The sequence below is a fragment of the Acomys minous genome (genome assembly GCF_964271855.1).
Source record: "Acomys minous genome assembly, chromosome: 3".
Lineage (NCBI taxonomy): Eukaryota > Metazoa > Chordata > Mammalia > Rodentia > Muridae > Acomys > Acomys minous.
Genome location: NC_140485.1, coordinates 134,061,954 through 134,077,845, shown reverse-complemented (window position 1 = coordinate 134,077,845; position 15,892 = coordinate 134,061,954). Strand labels below are relative to the sequence as shown.

The 15,892-nt window shown below is 42.7% G+C and overlaps 2 protein-coding genes across 9 annotated transcripts in view; one reads left to right on the top strand and one right to left on the bottom strand.

Annotated features, from left to right (window-relative positions):
- The window catches only part of IPCEF1 (interaction protein for cytohesin exchange factors 1), a 163,634-nt gene that overhangs the window by 31,910 nt on the left and 115,832 nt on the right, over positions 1-15,892 (top strand). For all 8 annotated transcript variants that reach the window (XM_084777834.1, XM_084777835.1, XM_084777837.1 and 5 more), the window contains one exon: positions 14,891-14,934. The gene's annotated coding sequence lies outside the window, so the exon portion shown is untranslated. The remainder of the gene's footprint in view (positions 1-14,890; positions 14,935-15,892) is intronic.
- LOC311593843 (glyceraldehyde-3-phosphate dehydrogenase-like) lies at positions 12,141-12,551 on the bottom strand (the record flags this gene model as incomplete). The annotated part of the gene is made up of 1 exon (XM_084775234.1): positions 12,141-12,551. The coding sequence occupies one exon, from the start codon at positions 12,549-12,551 to the stop codon at positions 12,141-12,143; it is 411 nt and encodes a 136-aa protein (XP_084631360.1).

The window sequence follows — 15,892 nt, the reverse complement described above, 5'->3', positions numbered from 1 at the left end:
AAACCAAGTAACACATTAGGCCCTTTCATTTATAACTACTAACCCCTTATGAGTAAAAGGCATTGGAAGGCATCTGTCTTGGGCAGGGGCTGCTGTGCTTACGATTCCTCTATAGCCTGCGCCTCCAAACTGCTCACCAGCTCATGTCTGTATTCAGATGAAATTCACCTCAAAGACACCAAGGCATGGCAAGTTCATGTAACTTTTTGAGTGATACGGCAAATGCTATCTAAGCTTAAATCTACATTACAACCATTCGCCAATGAACTTTAAAACAGACAAATCAAAACAAAGATAGGCTTCGCTGAAGAGGGAGCGTGTTCTTTCAGGGTGTCTGAAATGGGGAAAAGCATACATTACCCTTTGTTCTCCATGACACTTCTATTGGTAGAGGGGGAAGGAACGTTGGTTCTCAGATAAATTTGTAAATACAAAGATGGACCAAATAGTAAATATTTAAAATTGAGCCTTCACTAAGTTCTCTTGGGAAGGATGTAAACAAATCCATTTCCCTCTTGGGGCCCTTATTCTGTTCTCATTCCTTTCCACAGTCCAGTATATCCTCCTTACAGGCTTTCCCTTAAGATGTGCAGAATGAGTGTATATATATACATATATATAATATATATATTATATATATATGTATATATATATATATATATTTTTTTTTTAACCCACAAATAACAGCCCCGCAAATGCCTTTTGTGTTTTCAGTGGTGAGATTCTTGTGGACAGCGTGTGCTTGCTTGCTTGTAGTTGCTATTTATTAATGGGTAGTGGAGAATGCTGCCTGGGCAGTTAGCTCAATGCGCATAGTCTTCTATCCTGTCAACAAGAAACCCTGCTCTCACTCCAGAGGGAATAAGACTTGGTGCATTCCGAACCAAGAAAAAGTGGTTGTGGTCTGAGAAGACAGACTCAGGTTGCCTAGGATGATGTATTTCATAATAGAAGCCATATATCAGTGCTTTTAACAAATGCATCAGTGGGGATGACAGGCAGGGGGTTACAGCGAAGCAGGGAGAAGTCCCTAATAGGCTTTACATGCTGTTTGGCGACAACCTTAGTTTTTGGGTTGTCAGAAGTTAATATATTCCATAGGTTCTACCTAATGGTAGGAAGGATGGTAGGTTGGATGCAAAGGTGGGTAATCAGTAGCTAATAAGACATATGGACTCAAGACCACTGTAGCTTTGGTAGGCAGTGTTCCAGCTGTGTATGGCCACGGTAGGAAGTTCGAATCAGCTCCTCAGCAGGCAGAATGTTCATCAGAGGTGTGGCCTTTCCAGGGCTGTTAGTTCATAGCACAGTGCTTTAGCGCAGGCAAATAGCTTGATCAGACATGGGTTTTCAGTCTGGTTTTGATGAGTGTTTGCAGCAGAGAGTACAGGGCAGGCTGTAGGCAAGATGGGTGCATAGTCAGACTCTGCTTACCCAAGGGGCGGCTGCAATTGAGGCAAAGCCTGACAGTGTGTCTGTTGGGCTTCCGGAACTGGAGCGCGGGCTCATTACCAGGGAGCGCATGTGTGCACACGTGGGCATCTGGAGCCATCTCACTGGCCCTATTTTTAGTTCCTCTTAAAGTAAATGATGTGTAAGAGGGAAGGAAATGAGCCACCTCGGTGTCCCTTTTCCTAGTGTTGTGTCATCAAAATTGGAGTGACTTAGCAGGATGAGAAAAAAAGAAAACCTCAGTGTCAGGAGCGCCAGGTTCATCTACCCGTGATCACGTGACAGCATGACACGTGAGAGCATATGGGTGCTTGGAAGTTCTGAATAGAAATTAGGAAGATTTGTTGGGCTGCTGAGACTCAGAGACAGTGTTGAAAGTGGCCTACACACTTGGGGGTTGCAGAGTTATAAACGGGAAAAAGAATAGATAAAGAAGTGTAGGAAATAAACAATTAAGCACCTACTAAGGGGTCTAGTGGCAACGGATTCATGAAAATTATGTCTCCCAGTCTTTAAACGCATTCTGTTTCATAGTGTATGTATTATAGTATTATGTTATATTGATTGATTTTACTTTATAGATGAGGAAGCTGAGATTTGGGGTGAACAGAAGTTGTCCCAAAGTCCCCCCAATAGCTAGAGGCAACAGGGCCCACAGTATACACAGTCCATAGTCCATATTGCCTGGTCACAACCAAATGAGACAGATTAAGTACAGATGAGACAGGAAGCAGGATGTGCAGTTTTGTCTCTTCTTGAAAATGACAGCGTGACCCAGATTTCTAATGGAAATATCTAATGCTTGTAGACCGGAGGTCTGTGAACATTTTAGTTACCGGATTCAGGAGATCTTAACTCCGTGGAGGCTTGCCAAAACCTGGGCTAAGCCGGAGTCAGTGTCTAGACATAAGAGTAAGAGGTTTGCCTGGATGATTTCCACAGGGAACCAAGTGTCACGGAGTCTCATTTATTGAGGGAGGGGGGGAATTATTTCTGTTACACACGCACACATCTGGCACACAGCGAAGAACCACAATTCAGCAAAATCATCAGCTAGCAAACAGATGTATAAGCAACAGTGAACCATGCCAGCTATGCTTATTCTGCTCAGAATGCCCTCGAGCACTCACTTGGAACTTGTGTTGTGCCTGTCTAGTTTACAAGTTGGTGGGAAAGCAAAAGGAAGCCTATGGTGGGATTGCCGATATCAGCGAAAAGTGAAAGGAAAGGATTCGAAAGAAAAGGAAAAGAAATGAAAGATGCCAGAGATCTCGACACCGATTCAGATCAGGGCCAAAGACTGCTCCCCCTCCCCCCACTGTGCCTTGTAGGGTGTTACTCTTATATGTCTAAACAAGTAAGCGGAGTTTTTATTGCTGAACCATAGTCATGTATAGAAATACATTTCAGGCGAGTTATCTTACGAGGTAGAAGGTAAATAGTACACTCACTGTTTATTTCGGTCGTTCAACGCTAACATGAAAATGTCCCCGCTCATAGCGACAGGAGCCCAGCCATCTAGTAAACTCAGTGCTGTGTGCTCAGAAAGACTCCAACATACTATCTAGCGATGAAACCATTTCCTAGCTGCAGCTCTCCTTGGATAGGGGAGGCAGTTTGGGATGAAGAAGGGAAGGAAAAAAAAAAAAAGCTAACCACTCTAGACACCAGCCATGCCTCTGGCCAGGGAAGAGTCTGTGGGAAACTATTTGCTGCAGAGCTCAGCTGCTTCGTATCTGGAAAGTAAATATAACCCAGGCCCGAGAGACTTACGTGAGATCTTCGCAGTGAATTGATCCCGTCGGAGTCTCTGCGTCCATTTCACTTTTACCATGGTGGTGGCAATCAGTTGTTTTCACTATTTCTCGTGGTCTCAGATGAGATAGTCTTGGAGAAGATGGACCTGGGCCACCTTGCATGGGATGGTCTTTCTGACTGTCTACACTGCGTACACTGCCTTTCTAACTGTCCGCCAACACATTCACAATGCACAGTCTCTGCCCCCAGTCCCAGCAGAGACCATTGTAATAAACAGCACCTAAGAGTGCTATTCCAGTGTGTGTGTGTGGGTAATCATAGTGACAGCCCTGTTCCTGTTCCCTGTGTTTCTGCCCTATGTCATTTGTGCTAGAGTGTCAGGATGTCTGATGAGAATGCAAAAAGGAGTGCGTCACCCAAAGGAGAGAAAAATAGAAGGAGTCATAGGTAATTTGCAAACTGCAGACAGGGATTTCAATGACGTACAGTTTCACAGAGACATTTTAAATGTTAACTAAAGAGAACTGGTTTTCTTTGGAGAACAGTAATGTCGAAGAAGGTTTGCAGAGCCCTTCCCTGCCATTTCAGAAGCTGAAAAATGTGCATTTAAGCCATAGAAGCCGAATTGCCTGAGTGCTAGACACGCCTTCTGCCACCAGAGGGTCTAGAACACGCCTGCAGCCAACACGTTCCCGTTTATTTAAGGGGCTCTCGGTGATTTATAAGTAGGTAAGGCTGCTATTCCCTAGTCAATCAGGCGTAGGTTCTAGGCAGAGTAGCCAACCATCTGTTATGATGCTACCTGGACAATCTTGCGTGTTAGAAACCTAACCTCTTTTCTACTCTTTATAATTAGAGGTGCTTACAGGCTCTTCAGAGTAGTTTTTTCCCCAATGCATAAGGCAAAAAACCCCAAGTTATTTAATGGAAAACAGGTGTCTAGAGCATAATGATCAGATTATAAAAGGGCTCATGGAACAGCAGTGTGTGCGACGGTCCGTTCTACCTGTCCAGTTGACACAGCCTAGGATTGCCTGCGAGGAGTCTCAGTGAGGGATTACTGAATAAAGTTGGCACATTGGCGCTTCTGTGGGGTGGGGGTGGGGGGTTGTCTTGAATGCCTTAATGGGTACGGTAAAACCCAACCTGACAATAGGTGGCGCCATTCCCTTGACTTGGACTGTGGAAGAGTTACTGGAGAAGGCTCCCTGAGCGCCGAGCATGCGCGCGCCTGCTTCGCTCCACTGCTGTCTGTGGATATGACATGACTAGTTCTTTCAGGTCGGTGCTGCCTTGGCTTCCTTGCTGTGATCATCCATAGCTTGGAGCTGTGAGCTTAAACTAACCCTTTCTTCCCTGGCTTACTTTTTGTCAGGTATTTTATATCATAGCAACAGAAATGCGATTAGGGCAATGTGCCTTTTTATTAACATACCCAGTAGCATAATCTAGTAGCATGCCGCACTATCTTAAGAAGCTGCAGACAACAAGTGGGGACGGAGGTCCCAGGAATTGCAGTGGGAAATAAATACATATTACGGTGCATGGCTTGTGGTCGGTATGCATGATAGAAGATGTTAAATTTCTGTTAGAGATTAGTGACAATGAAGATAGTTTCTTCTTCTAAATTGTATAGGCCTCCTGGAATCTGTTCATAGGCACTTTGGAGATGCCCAGGAACCCAATATTAAGGAGCTCTGGAATATAATTACATATTCAAGATTGTGATCATGATGCAGATTTTAAGTGCATGCATATATATGTGTATATATATACACACACCTTAAAATAATTATGCATATTTGTTAAATTTTCTACTGGAAATTCCATTCATTGTTTATAGTCTTAGAAAACTTTATGATTAATACTGTATGTAAAGGGTGGGTGGGCAGGTATGGATGGACACATGCTATGGTGCCCGTGTGGAGGTCGAGTGCACTTCTTGGAGTCAGTTCTCTCTATTTTAAAATTCTAACTTCTAAATTTCTATCTTCACATGGGTTCTGGGATTTAAAGTTAGTTTATCAGGGTTCATAGAAATGGTATTTACCAGCCGTGCTTTCTCAACTGCTCTTATTTATATTCTTGCTTATAATCTGGCTTACGTGCAAAAGGATTTGAGGCAGCTTCCATAAATGCAGAAAGCCAGTATAATAAAATTGCAAGCAAAGGGGGAAAAAGTACAGATGAATATAAAAACTAAGAGTCATGCTGGAATGAAATTAATATGTGAAGTTTTCGTGGAGTGGTTTCGTGGTTTTACTAAAGTAGGATGGAATTCTGATTCTAGCTGAACATGGTGGTGCATGCCTTTAATCTCAGCCACTACCCTGTGCAATGAAATTCAGTGTTTTATGGAACACACTGTCATGGAGCTCCACCTTACAACTTCTCAGTGCCAAGCAGGGACATATTTCTGTGGGCTTTAAGATGTCTTTTGGGACTTTAAGATATATATTTACTTACCCTTTTAGTGTCACCTACCTGGAGGCACTTAGCTCTTAAAATAAATATTAGTGATTCTTACCTTTTTATAGATTAATGTGAAGCCATAACGAGAGCTCTGAGTGGCTACCACATTGGATTCTGCACATAATTTCAAAGACCACAGTTTTCTACAGGGCCTGTGTCTAAGACAGTAGATATGCCTTTAAGCATACTTTATAAATAATGTTGATTTTTAACAGCATTTGAATTGAGAACCAGTCAGTTGGATTTAGTGTTCCTGGCAAGTACAGGAATGTGGCTAATTCTATGCTGCAGATGAAAGAAAACACTCCAACAGTCTGGACAACAGGAACCTCATAGGCACATTTAAAAGCACCATACTCATGTTTCAGGGTTGGAGGAGTGCCTGCATCGTGTCTCGGGTGCTGGAAGCTCTCACACTCCTTGGAGTACAGCTCAGATTTCTGGTTGCTGTTACTGTCTGGCCCTAGGAGATGACCCCGAAAATGTAGACAGCACTGCTATATCTGTAGTTTCCTGCATTCTCATCAATTCTTACAATACATGCTGAGGAGAGTAGGGCCCACATAGAGGAAGGACCAACGTGTTCCTTACCATGCTGTGGAGACCAGAGCTTTTCAAGTTTGTAGACTCTTCTGGAAAGATCTCAGTCTCAATTTTGGGGATGTAGTGCTCCCGTAGGGCCCTAACAAAGCAAGTAGCTCAAGAGTGTAGTAGAAGCAATAGCACCACTTGGAGCTCTGTGGGCCCCGGGCTTGCTCGTAGGTGAACTATGTGAGTCCATAGACACACACCACTATGATGTAAATGTCCCTTCCACGTCTGTCATTGTGTCAGTGTTAGGGGTTGAACCTTTAGGAGGCAGGTGAGTCATGGGTGCTGCCCTCATGAATATGTTAGTGCTTGCTGTTTGATGGAGAGAGTTTGATGTCCCAAATGTGGACTTATGAGAAGAGGTGAGCTTGGTTTCATTATTCTTGTCCTGAGTCTGTGTGCATCGTGCTCTGTCATGTTATAAAATCTCATGCTGCTTCTAGAACTTTCCAACTTCCAGAGCTATGAGCCAAACAAACTTCTATTGTTTACAAATTCCCTGACCTGTGGTCTTTTGTTACAGTGCCAGCAAGCAGACTGAGGAGCCCATATGATCCACACTTGGCACAGTGATTTTTCAGCGTGGGAGACTGATATAGCTGAAATAATGCTTATTTCAATTATAAACCATTCAGCACAGTGAAAATTTTTTAGCTGTAATTATTAGAACTTTTGATGCCTACTCAAAGATAATTAACAGCAAAATAAAGTTTTTTGTTAAGTGGCTGAGTTAACCTGCTTTATAGATTTATTGATTATAAGCCAGTTACGCATAGAGCAGAGTCTAACATGAATGATGGTTTTAGGCTTGGAGTGCTTGTGATTAGAGATATGACTCCACGGCTCCTTGCAAAGTAAAAGCTAAACTTCCGGCTTCAATTCATTTGAAAACATTAAGATGTTCTTTATAAATCGACGGTAAAAGACTGTTTTTGAGGACAATTTAGAGGACCGTTAAGTCAAGGAGTGTGTATAGGGAAGCTCTTATAACAGTTTGTAGTGTGTTCTCAAAACTTTTGTCCTCATTGAAAATTTAATAGCTCCTCAAAACTGAGTTGGGAAGCTGGGTGCCTCGCTGCATGGTCGTCATCCCAGTTCTTAGGAGGCAGGAGGATTACAAGTTGGAGGGCAGCATTTGCCTACTGAGTTCAAGACCTGCCTCGGCTACAGAGAAAGACTATCTCTAAACAAGTACTTGCTCCTCAAAGAGTAAAAATTGAGTCATAGGATCTCAAATCCTGTATTTTCTTACCAGTAGCGAATTTTTGAGTTCAATCTCTGTCCTCCGCCATTTATGTAGCTCTTTCCTGAGGAAATGCGGAACTGTTCACTAACGATAGCCCATTCATTGAGCCTCAAAGATGATTCTGGTCTTGCTTTCAGGGGTCTTTCTGGGTCTTGTACCGGTTTTCAATCACTGAAAACGAGCACACGGACTTTCACGTTCCTCTGCACTGCGAGACCTCCTTTCAATCACTCAGATGAGAATGGATTGCTCAATAAATTAATAATACTGATAATAAAAAGAATGGATTGCTCTCCAGAACCTTACTGCTCACGAGGGGACCACCGGAAGCCTCCTGATTGCTGGTTAAGGCTCCTACAATGTCAGGTCTCTGTTGTGATGAAAGTGTCTGAGTGTGACTTGTCAATCAGCTCCAATATCAGGTCCCGTCCACTCAGACATCTAAGAGTAACCACTGTAGACACAAGTCTTATATACAGTGTAACCCAGCTTTGGCACCCATCTCCACAAGCAGGAGAAGCAACGGAGCAAACAGCACACAACGGTTGAGTGGGTGCTTGCGGATTTGAGGATAACACTTTCTGTTCCACTTGGTGAGGCGTTTTGTTTTGCTTTGCACTTTCAAATTTACAACACGGCAAATATGTATTTGCAAATATCCAAAACAACTTAGTTTTCTGAAGTGAAAGAGATGCTTTGGTTAGTGGCGGGGCACGGGGCAGGACAAAGGGTGAGGACAAGGCCAAATGCACCTTGCCTGGCACGCAGCAACCATCACGTGTATGGATAGGTGTGCTGTGCCTAAGTCAGCACCCCTGTGGTGAGTGATGAATCTCCTGATTCAGCTGCTCACTGAAGGACCATACATTGAAAATGTACTGGGGAGCTGGGCGTGGTGGCGCACGCCTTTAATCCCAGCACTCCAGGAGGCAGGGGCAGGTGGGTCTCTGGGAGGCCAGCCTGGTCCACAAAGCGAGTCCAGGACAGCCAAGGCTAAACAGAGAAACCCTGTCTTGAAAAACAAAACAAAACAAAGCAAAACAACAACAACAAAAAAACCCCAACCAACCAACCAACCAACCAAACAAACAAATAAAAAGTAATGGGGTTGGAACAATGGGGATGACAGAATCAATATGTAATATGCCCTTAAGATTTACCCTCCTTCCCTCCCTCCCTCCTTCCCTCCCTCCATCCCTCAGCTTCTTTACATCCCTTCCTAGAGCCCTAAGCCATTGCTACTAGTTTTCACAGTGATAGCCTCAAGTGCCACGTACACTTAGGTCAGGATAACAGGAGAAGTTTTGTTGTTTTGTTTTGTGTTTCTTCTGAAGGTTGTCACATCGCACCTAAGACTCTCGGAGAGAATCTAGAGCTAAGGATGTTCAAGTACACGAGAGTGAACCAACCCGTGCAGTGTCTTGTTTGTAGCTGCCGTATCTTCTTCATCCTCTCCCGCTTCCTTCCTTATGAGGCCTGCTGGCTGGTCACTCTCACAATAATACCCTGAGCTTGAAGCCACAACGGACCCCTTTCCTTTCTCCCAGTCTCTTTTCTTTCCTTTCTCCCATGCTTTTCTTTATTCTTAGCAAATATGTACAGAGATTTCACAGACCGTTAAGACTCTTGGTGTCTTCATATAGTGAATATTTAGAAATCTAGCATCCTGAATAATGGCAAGGAGGAAAGTTTTTGTCTTGATTTGCCAAGCTTTGGTGAAGGCAAGCAATTGCTCAACACGTGTGTGCATAAGTGAGGTTGCCTCTTGGCAGGCAGAGAGTGTTTGGTGAATGCTGGACCATCTCTGAAAATTCAGGGGCTCAGAGGCATCACCAGTTACATGGCGTGGGGTCTGAGAGACCTGAGAAGAATGGCTAAATGTTTCTGCCTCTGTAGTTCAGACATGTGCACACATAGCTGATGAGTTAAAGATGCTTAAGGAAGCTGGCATTGGAGGGAGAGCCAAGGGACCCTGGCCACAGCCAAAATGACCAGGGACGTCTGGCAGCCTGCGGTAGAGGCAGGAGCTCCTGGAACAGAGGTCACTTAGCCCACATTCTCCCGGTTTCTTCTCACTGAACTAGAGTCAAAGGGAAGTATGAGTCACTGTGTAAAGTTGTCCAAATAATCATCAGGCCATATGTGTGCATGCGCACATATGTGTATGCATGTGGGCATGCGAGTGACTGTACTTGTGTATGTATGCATGTGCATGTATGTGTGTGAAGATGGTTGGGGACCATGTGGGTAATTATGTGTGATAATGCAGAGTGGCAGAATATCCAGCACGCGCTCACACACAAGTTATTTGACAACCAGAAGCAACATCTTACTATTATTTTTGTTACGACTGCTGGTCTTGTAAGATTCCTTTTGTCTACATTTGTGCATGTGAGGGATTGGGTGGGTGGTAGAGGTAGGTGTCCGTGCGTGTGTGTGTGTGTGTGTGTGTGTGTGTGTGTGTGTGCGCGCGCGCACGCGTGTGTACCTGTGAGTGTGCATGAACATATGTGTAGAGGCCAGAGGTCAACCTTGAGTGTCATTCTTCAAGTATCCTCCATCTTGTGGTTTGAGCCAGGGTCTCTCGCTGTCCTGATATTCATCAGCGGACTAGGCATGAAGGTCAGGGATGCTGCACCCTCTGCTGCCCAGATTTGGAACTACAGGAACACTTCACTAAGCCAGGCACTAATCCTGTCCCTGCTGTGGGTTCTGAGCATCCAACTCACACCTTCGTGCTCACTTGCGAAGCAAGCGCTTTACTGCCTGAATCATCTCCCTGTCCCGTGTTCTTCTCTAATTATTTCTACTTAATTTCAATTTGATTTTATATGAGACAATAAAACAGATTTGTTCCCATTTTGGGTTTAGAAAGACACACCAATTTTCAGGATACATTTGAAAAAGGTTAAGGGAAACCTGAAGGGTTTTAAACTGGAGAAAAGTTTTGAAGGTAATTTTATCTTAAAGTTGAATTTTTATTGAAAAAAACTTGGGCACTAATATATATACATATATTTATATATACTATGAAATATAATATATTTTTTAATTTAGAAAGATTTTGAGAATAACTAATACCCCTTGAGGAGGCTAATATATTATTGAAAGTAGTAATTTTAACAGTTTTAAAACTTGTGTTCAAAGATAAAATTGGACTAATTTCCAAGAGACATCAATCTTCATTTCTCAGAAAATCATAGTGATTAAATGAACTGCAGGCAGCCACTCTTATTATTTGAAGATAATAGGAGTATGGAGGGGTTGTGGGGAAGGAAGGATGCTGTATGTATTCTACCAAGGCATTCACAGGAGAAACATCTTTCACCTATCTCTCTTGAAGCAATAGCTGCCCCCTCCCCATGCCACTTTCTTTACTGTGCTTGGCTTAAACTCCAACTCAAATGAAGGGCCAGAACGCTTTTTGTAGAATTGGAACAAAGAAATTTTCTTTTAGTGGAGTGCATAATGTGCCAATTCTAAGGAAAATGTTGCTATATTCAAAGAACCCTGAATATTGAAAAGGCGGTTCAGTTCCTCCTTAAGATGCTTTTCAGGGCCCTAAGATGCTTTTCAGGGCCCTGTCCTGACTTCTCTATTGAATCAGACCCTGGACAAGGACAGTAACGCCACACTTATTACTCGGGCCTTTTGAATTACCCTTTCAGTTTGCTATGAGCTATTGAAATTTACTGCACGTTAAGGAAATTGGACATGGATGAGAGTCTAAATGGTTCCTTATCTGTCTTGTCAGCAGAGGCTTTCTGGAGATGGCAGAGCAGTTTCCATCAGTGAAAAAGAACACTTTATTTTCTCCAAGAGCATTCCAAACTCAGAACTGTGTAGACAGCATGTTTGTGTCTAGTTCCACCTACATAGCAACCATAGTCTCTCCTTCTTGGATTGGGTGGGGTTACCTTAAGTTTTAGTGACACCGAAAGCTTTGTTTAGCTCTGAGGTGGTCAGGACCCTAGATGCCCAGGATGGGACCCTGTTGGTGTTCTGCCTGGCTGGACTGCCTGCCCAGGGACTCATGTTATTAGCTGTGGCTCACATGCATGGATTTCCAAATCTTTCCTGACTTGATCCTAAACTAAACAGAAGAATCATAAGGTCTAAAGTAAAAAGAGTAGAAGAAAAAATATCTAGTTTATCATGCAAAGGAATTCTTATAAAATTTCTGGTATTTATCTCGAAATGTTGTATTTACTGTCTGGGGAGGATGGAAGAAGTAGTGACAAGAGATTTTAATGTGCATCAAATGTAAAGACAAGAACATGAAGAAAAGCTGATAACTGTGCATTTGATAGTTAATAATCATCTTTTATTTTTAAGGCAGGTACAATGAACTTTATTGATGATATTTAAGAAAGTAGGGCTCCCTGGGCCCCTCCTATTATTCTGGGGGTCCAGGATGGAAACTGTGAGGGGAGATGCTCAGTGTCAGGGGCTGAGTTGGAACAGGGATTTCTCAGCAGCTGAGGTCCTCTTTCTAGCTCTTATGTACTTGCTGGGGTGGGTGGTCCAGAGCTTCATACTCCTTGGAGGCCATGTAGGCCATGCGATTCACCACCCTGTTGCTGTAGCTGTCCATATTTATTGTCATATCAGGAAATGAGCTTTACAAAGTTGCCATTTTGAGCAACACCAGCCCCAGCACCAAAGGTGGAAGAGTAGGAGTTGGTGTTAAAGTCGGAAGAACCTGGTCCTCAGTGTAGCCCAAGATGCCCTTTAGTGGGCCCTCGGATGCCTGCTTCATCATCTTCTTGATGTCGTCATACTTGGTGGGTTTCTCCAGTTGGCATGTCAGATCCATGATGGACGCGTTGGAGGTAGAGACATGGAAAGTCATGCCAGTGAGATTCCTGTTTGGTTCTAAGATGACCTTGCCAAAAGCCTTGGCAGCACCAGTGGTTGCAGGGATGATTTTCTGGGCAGCCCCACTGCCATCATACCACAACTTTCCAGAGGGGCCATCCATAGTCTTCTGGGTAGCAGTGATGGCATGGATTGTGGTCATGAATCCTTCCATGATGTCAAAGTTGTCATGGATGACCTTGGCCAGGGAGGCTAAGCAGTTGGTGGTGCAGGAAGCATTGCTGACAATTTTCAGTGACTTGTCATACTTCTCGTGGCTCACGCCCATCACAAACATGGAGGAACTGGCAGAAAGGGATGATGACCCTTATGGCCCCACCCTTCAAGTGGGCTCCGGCCTTCTCCATGGTAGTGAAGACACCAGTAGACTCTACAACATATTTGGCACTAGCATCACCCTACTTGACGTTAGCTGGATCTTGCCCCTGGAAGAGTGTGATGGGCTTCCCATTGGTGACAAGCTTTACGTTCTTAGCCTTGATTGTGCCGTTGAACTTGCTGTGGGTAGAGTCATACTTGGACATGTAGACCCTGTAGCTGAGGTCAGTGAAAGGGTCATTGATGGGAACAATCTCCACTTTGCCAGATAAGAAGCCAGGTCTGGTAATCAAGTGCCCACTACTGCCAGATCCATTTACCATCCTGCAAGGCTGGCACTGCATGAGAAAACGTGGCTGTCTTTGGGACAAGGAGGAGCACAGAGCCTAATATGCATCTTATATCAGCGCTTATTAACTTTGATGTTGTTTCTAGTTTAACTGTGATAATTTCTAAAGGCTGTTGGAAAATGTTTAGCTAGAGGATGCTGTCACACTGCTCTGTAATTTAACAACATGAAACAAGAGCCAAGAAACACACAACATTTGTACAATGGGAAGAGGAGGAAAGTGGCTTAGACTTATTTTGCATGAAAATAGAAGATTTCTTGATTTAGAGTGATAGGTATGTCATGGCTATATTTAAATTTTGGCCCCAGAAGCAGTTTTACTGCTTATATGAATGTGCATAAATTTCCATTCAAAAATAAAAGATAATTTAAAAATACCTACCTCAGTGGAATGGCAGTCCAAATTAAGCACATTCATCTGTATCAGAAGAATTTTGTTAATTAAAAATGGACACTTTGTTTTTATAGCAGGCAATTATATAATGTAATATTTGTACTATCTATTGTGTAATTTTTACATCCATATAAGGCAGGTTAAATATCCTAAGCCATGAGTCAAAAATGTTTGAACTAGGTCTACTTGTGAGGAAACATCTGGGCAAAACACAACAGGAGAGATAAAATAACCAAACCCAAAGAGATATTGTAGACATGTAACAACATAATTGACCCTACAGTCGCCATGCTTTTTCCACCCTAGGATTCAGCCTATTTTAGGCTGGAAAAAGAATTGCACCTGCATAGGATGAGGAGCTTTCTTTCCCTGTTCTCATTTCTTAAGCAAGACAGTGTAGTATCTTAATACGAAGCCTTCATATTTCACTGTCTATAGCACCCAGGGGTCTAAAGCACACTGGAGGGCGTTACATGCTTCGTTCTATATAGACTCCAGAGCAGCCTTGACTGTGGTATCCTCAGGCTTCTGGAAATATCTCCCAATAGATATTAATGATATACCAGGGATAAAGTAGTGATTGATCCTTGATTGGAGCCTGATTTAAGATGAACTGCAATAAATTCTCCAGAGCAGAAAGGACATTATTGAGACAGTCAGGGAAAATTAGAATTGTACAGGCTTTTAAGAAGAAGAAGAAGAAGAAGAAGAAGAAGAAGAAGAAGAAGAAGAAGAAGAAGAAGAATAAGAAGAATAAGAAGAATAAGAAGAAGAATAATCTATCTTTAAATGAATGTGTAGGTTAGACAATGACTGGATTAATATTGCTAATTTGAAACACTTTCCCACTGGCAAAATTGCAGGAAAATGAATGGAAGCTCTAAATTTATGAACACATTTTTTTTTCTTTTAAAAATGTGCATGGATGTTTTGTCTGGGTGTATGCAAACACACCAGGTAATTCCTGGTGTTCTTGGGGACCAGAAGAAGCCATTAGATTCCCTGGAAATAGAGCTACAGACAGTTGTGAACTACCACGTGGGTGCTGGGAACCGAACCGGGGTCCTCTGCTAGAACAGCAAGTGTTCTTACCTGCTGAGTCGACTCTCTGCCCCATGTACACATTTTCGGAGCATTTAAAAGTGAAGTAAAAACTTGCCTGAGAATGCGTTCAGAGACTTAGAACATGCTTTTCATTACATCACTGCGCATTCAGTTTCGGGGACCTGTGACTTCCCCGCAGCTCAACACCCACATCTTCTCTCAGAGCACATGAAACCGTGCGCCTAGTTCTGTGGGAGGGGCCCTCAGCCATTCCCTGTTGACCATCCTACCTCTTTAGCTGCCTGGTCTCAGGTTGATTTGCAGGATGCTGGTTTCCCCATTGTCAGTTGAGACTCTGATGACACCTTTTATTGCTTTTCTTGTATAGATCATCATCATCAGACCTGGACCGAGAAGCTTCATAACGTTTTGGTATGTAGTTGCAAACTCTCGGAAGCTAATGCTCTTTCTCTGAGTGACATGTATAATCTCCACTCTGTTATTCTAATTTATGAGCCCAAATCAGAGCGAACTAAGTATGTTTGTTCCCAGGCTAATATACAAAGGACAGATAATAGGATTATCCATTTACCTTTGGTTATTTCTCCTGAAAGTGGATTTTGGGTGGTGACTATTTTACAAGGAACAGCTTGTTTATTAACTTATGGGTTAACTTTTTTTTGGGGGGGGGGTAATTATTTTATCATCCTCTCAGTCTGAGTAAAGTTTAGGTTAACTGGCTGAGCACTGGAGGACCATATCATGGGCTGATTCGATTTTGTAAGCAACTGGGGGTTTATATGTGCAGGTGCAAATCGGATGTTCTACAGGTGGGTATTTATTTAAATAAATTTATTAACAACTAAGAGTAAATGAGTTAGAATGTAAAAGCTTGACACTTTAAAGATATTTCTATATTTAAAGTTCAACCCTAATGGCCTATGATTATAGGTATGAGTATTTTTGATGTTCCTCTGATTTTGATTTATAAAATGACTTAAGAAAGATTATGTATCAGCTCCCAATTGTGTCATACAATTCTTTATTGGCTTAGTTATTTTTTCAAAAGGTGAACTATGATTCTAAGCTTGTAGAATAATGCACAGGACGTAATTTTCAGAGCTATCTATCAAAGGCACCTCCTTTTGTGACTTTGTGGATAAAGCTAAAATGGTGTCTGCTCAGAATATAGTAGTCTATTGATTTAATACTCTTATTTTTCTCATAGACAGGAAGTGATAATAAATACTCAAGAGTCTCTCTAGTAACCAGTTTCTGCCATTTGCAATAATATCGCTGCTATCTTGGAAGCATTGTGACAAATGACCTTTTTTTAGTGGAAAGCACCGCTCCCCTTTTATTCTGTAGTAACTAAAGGCCATGGTGGTGC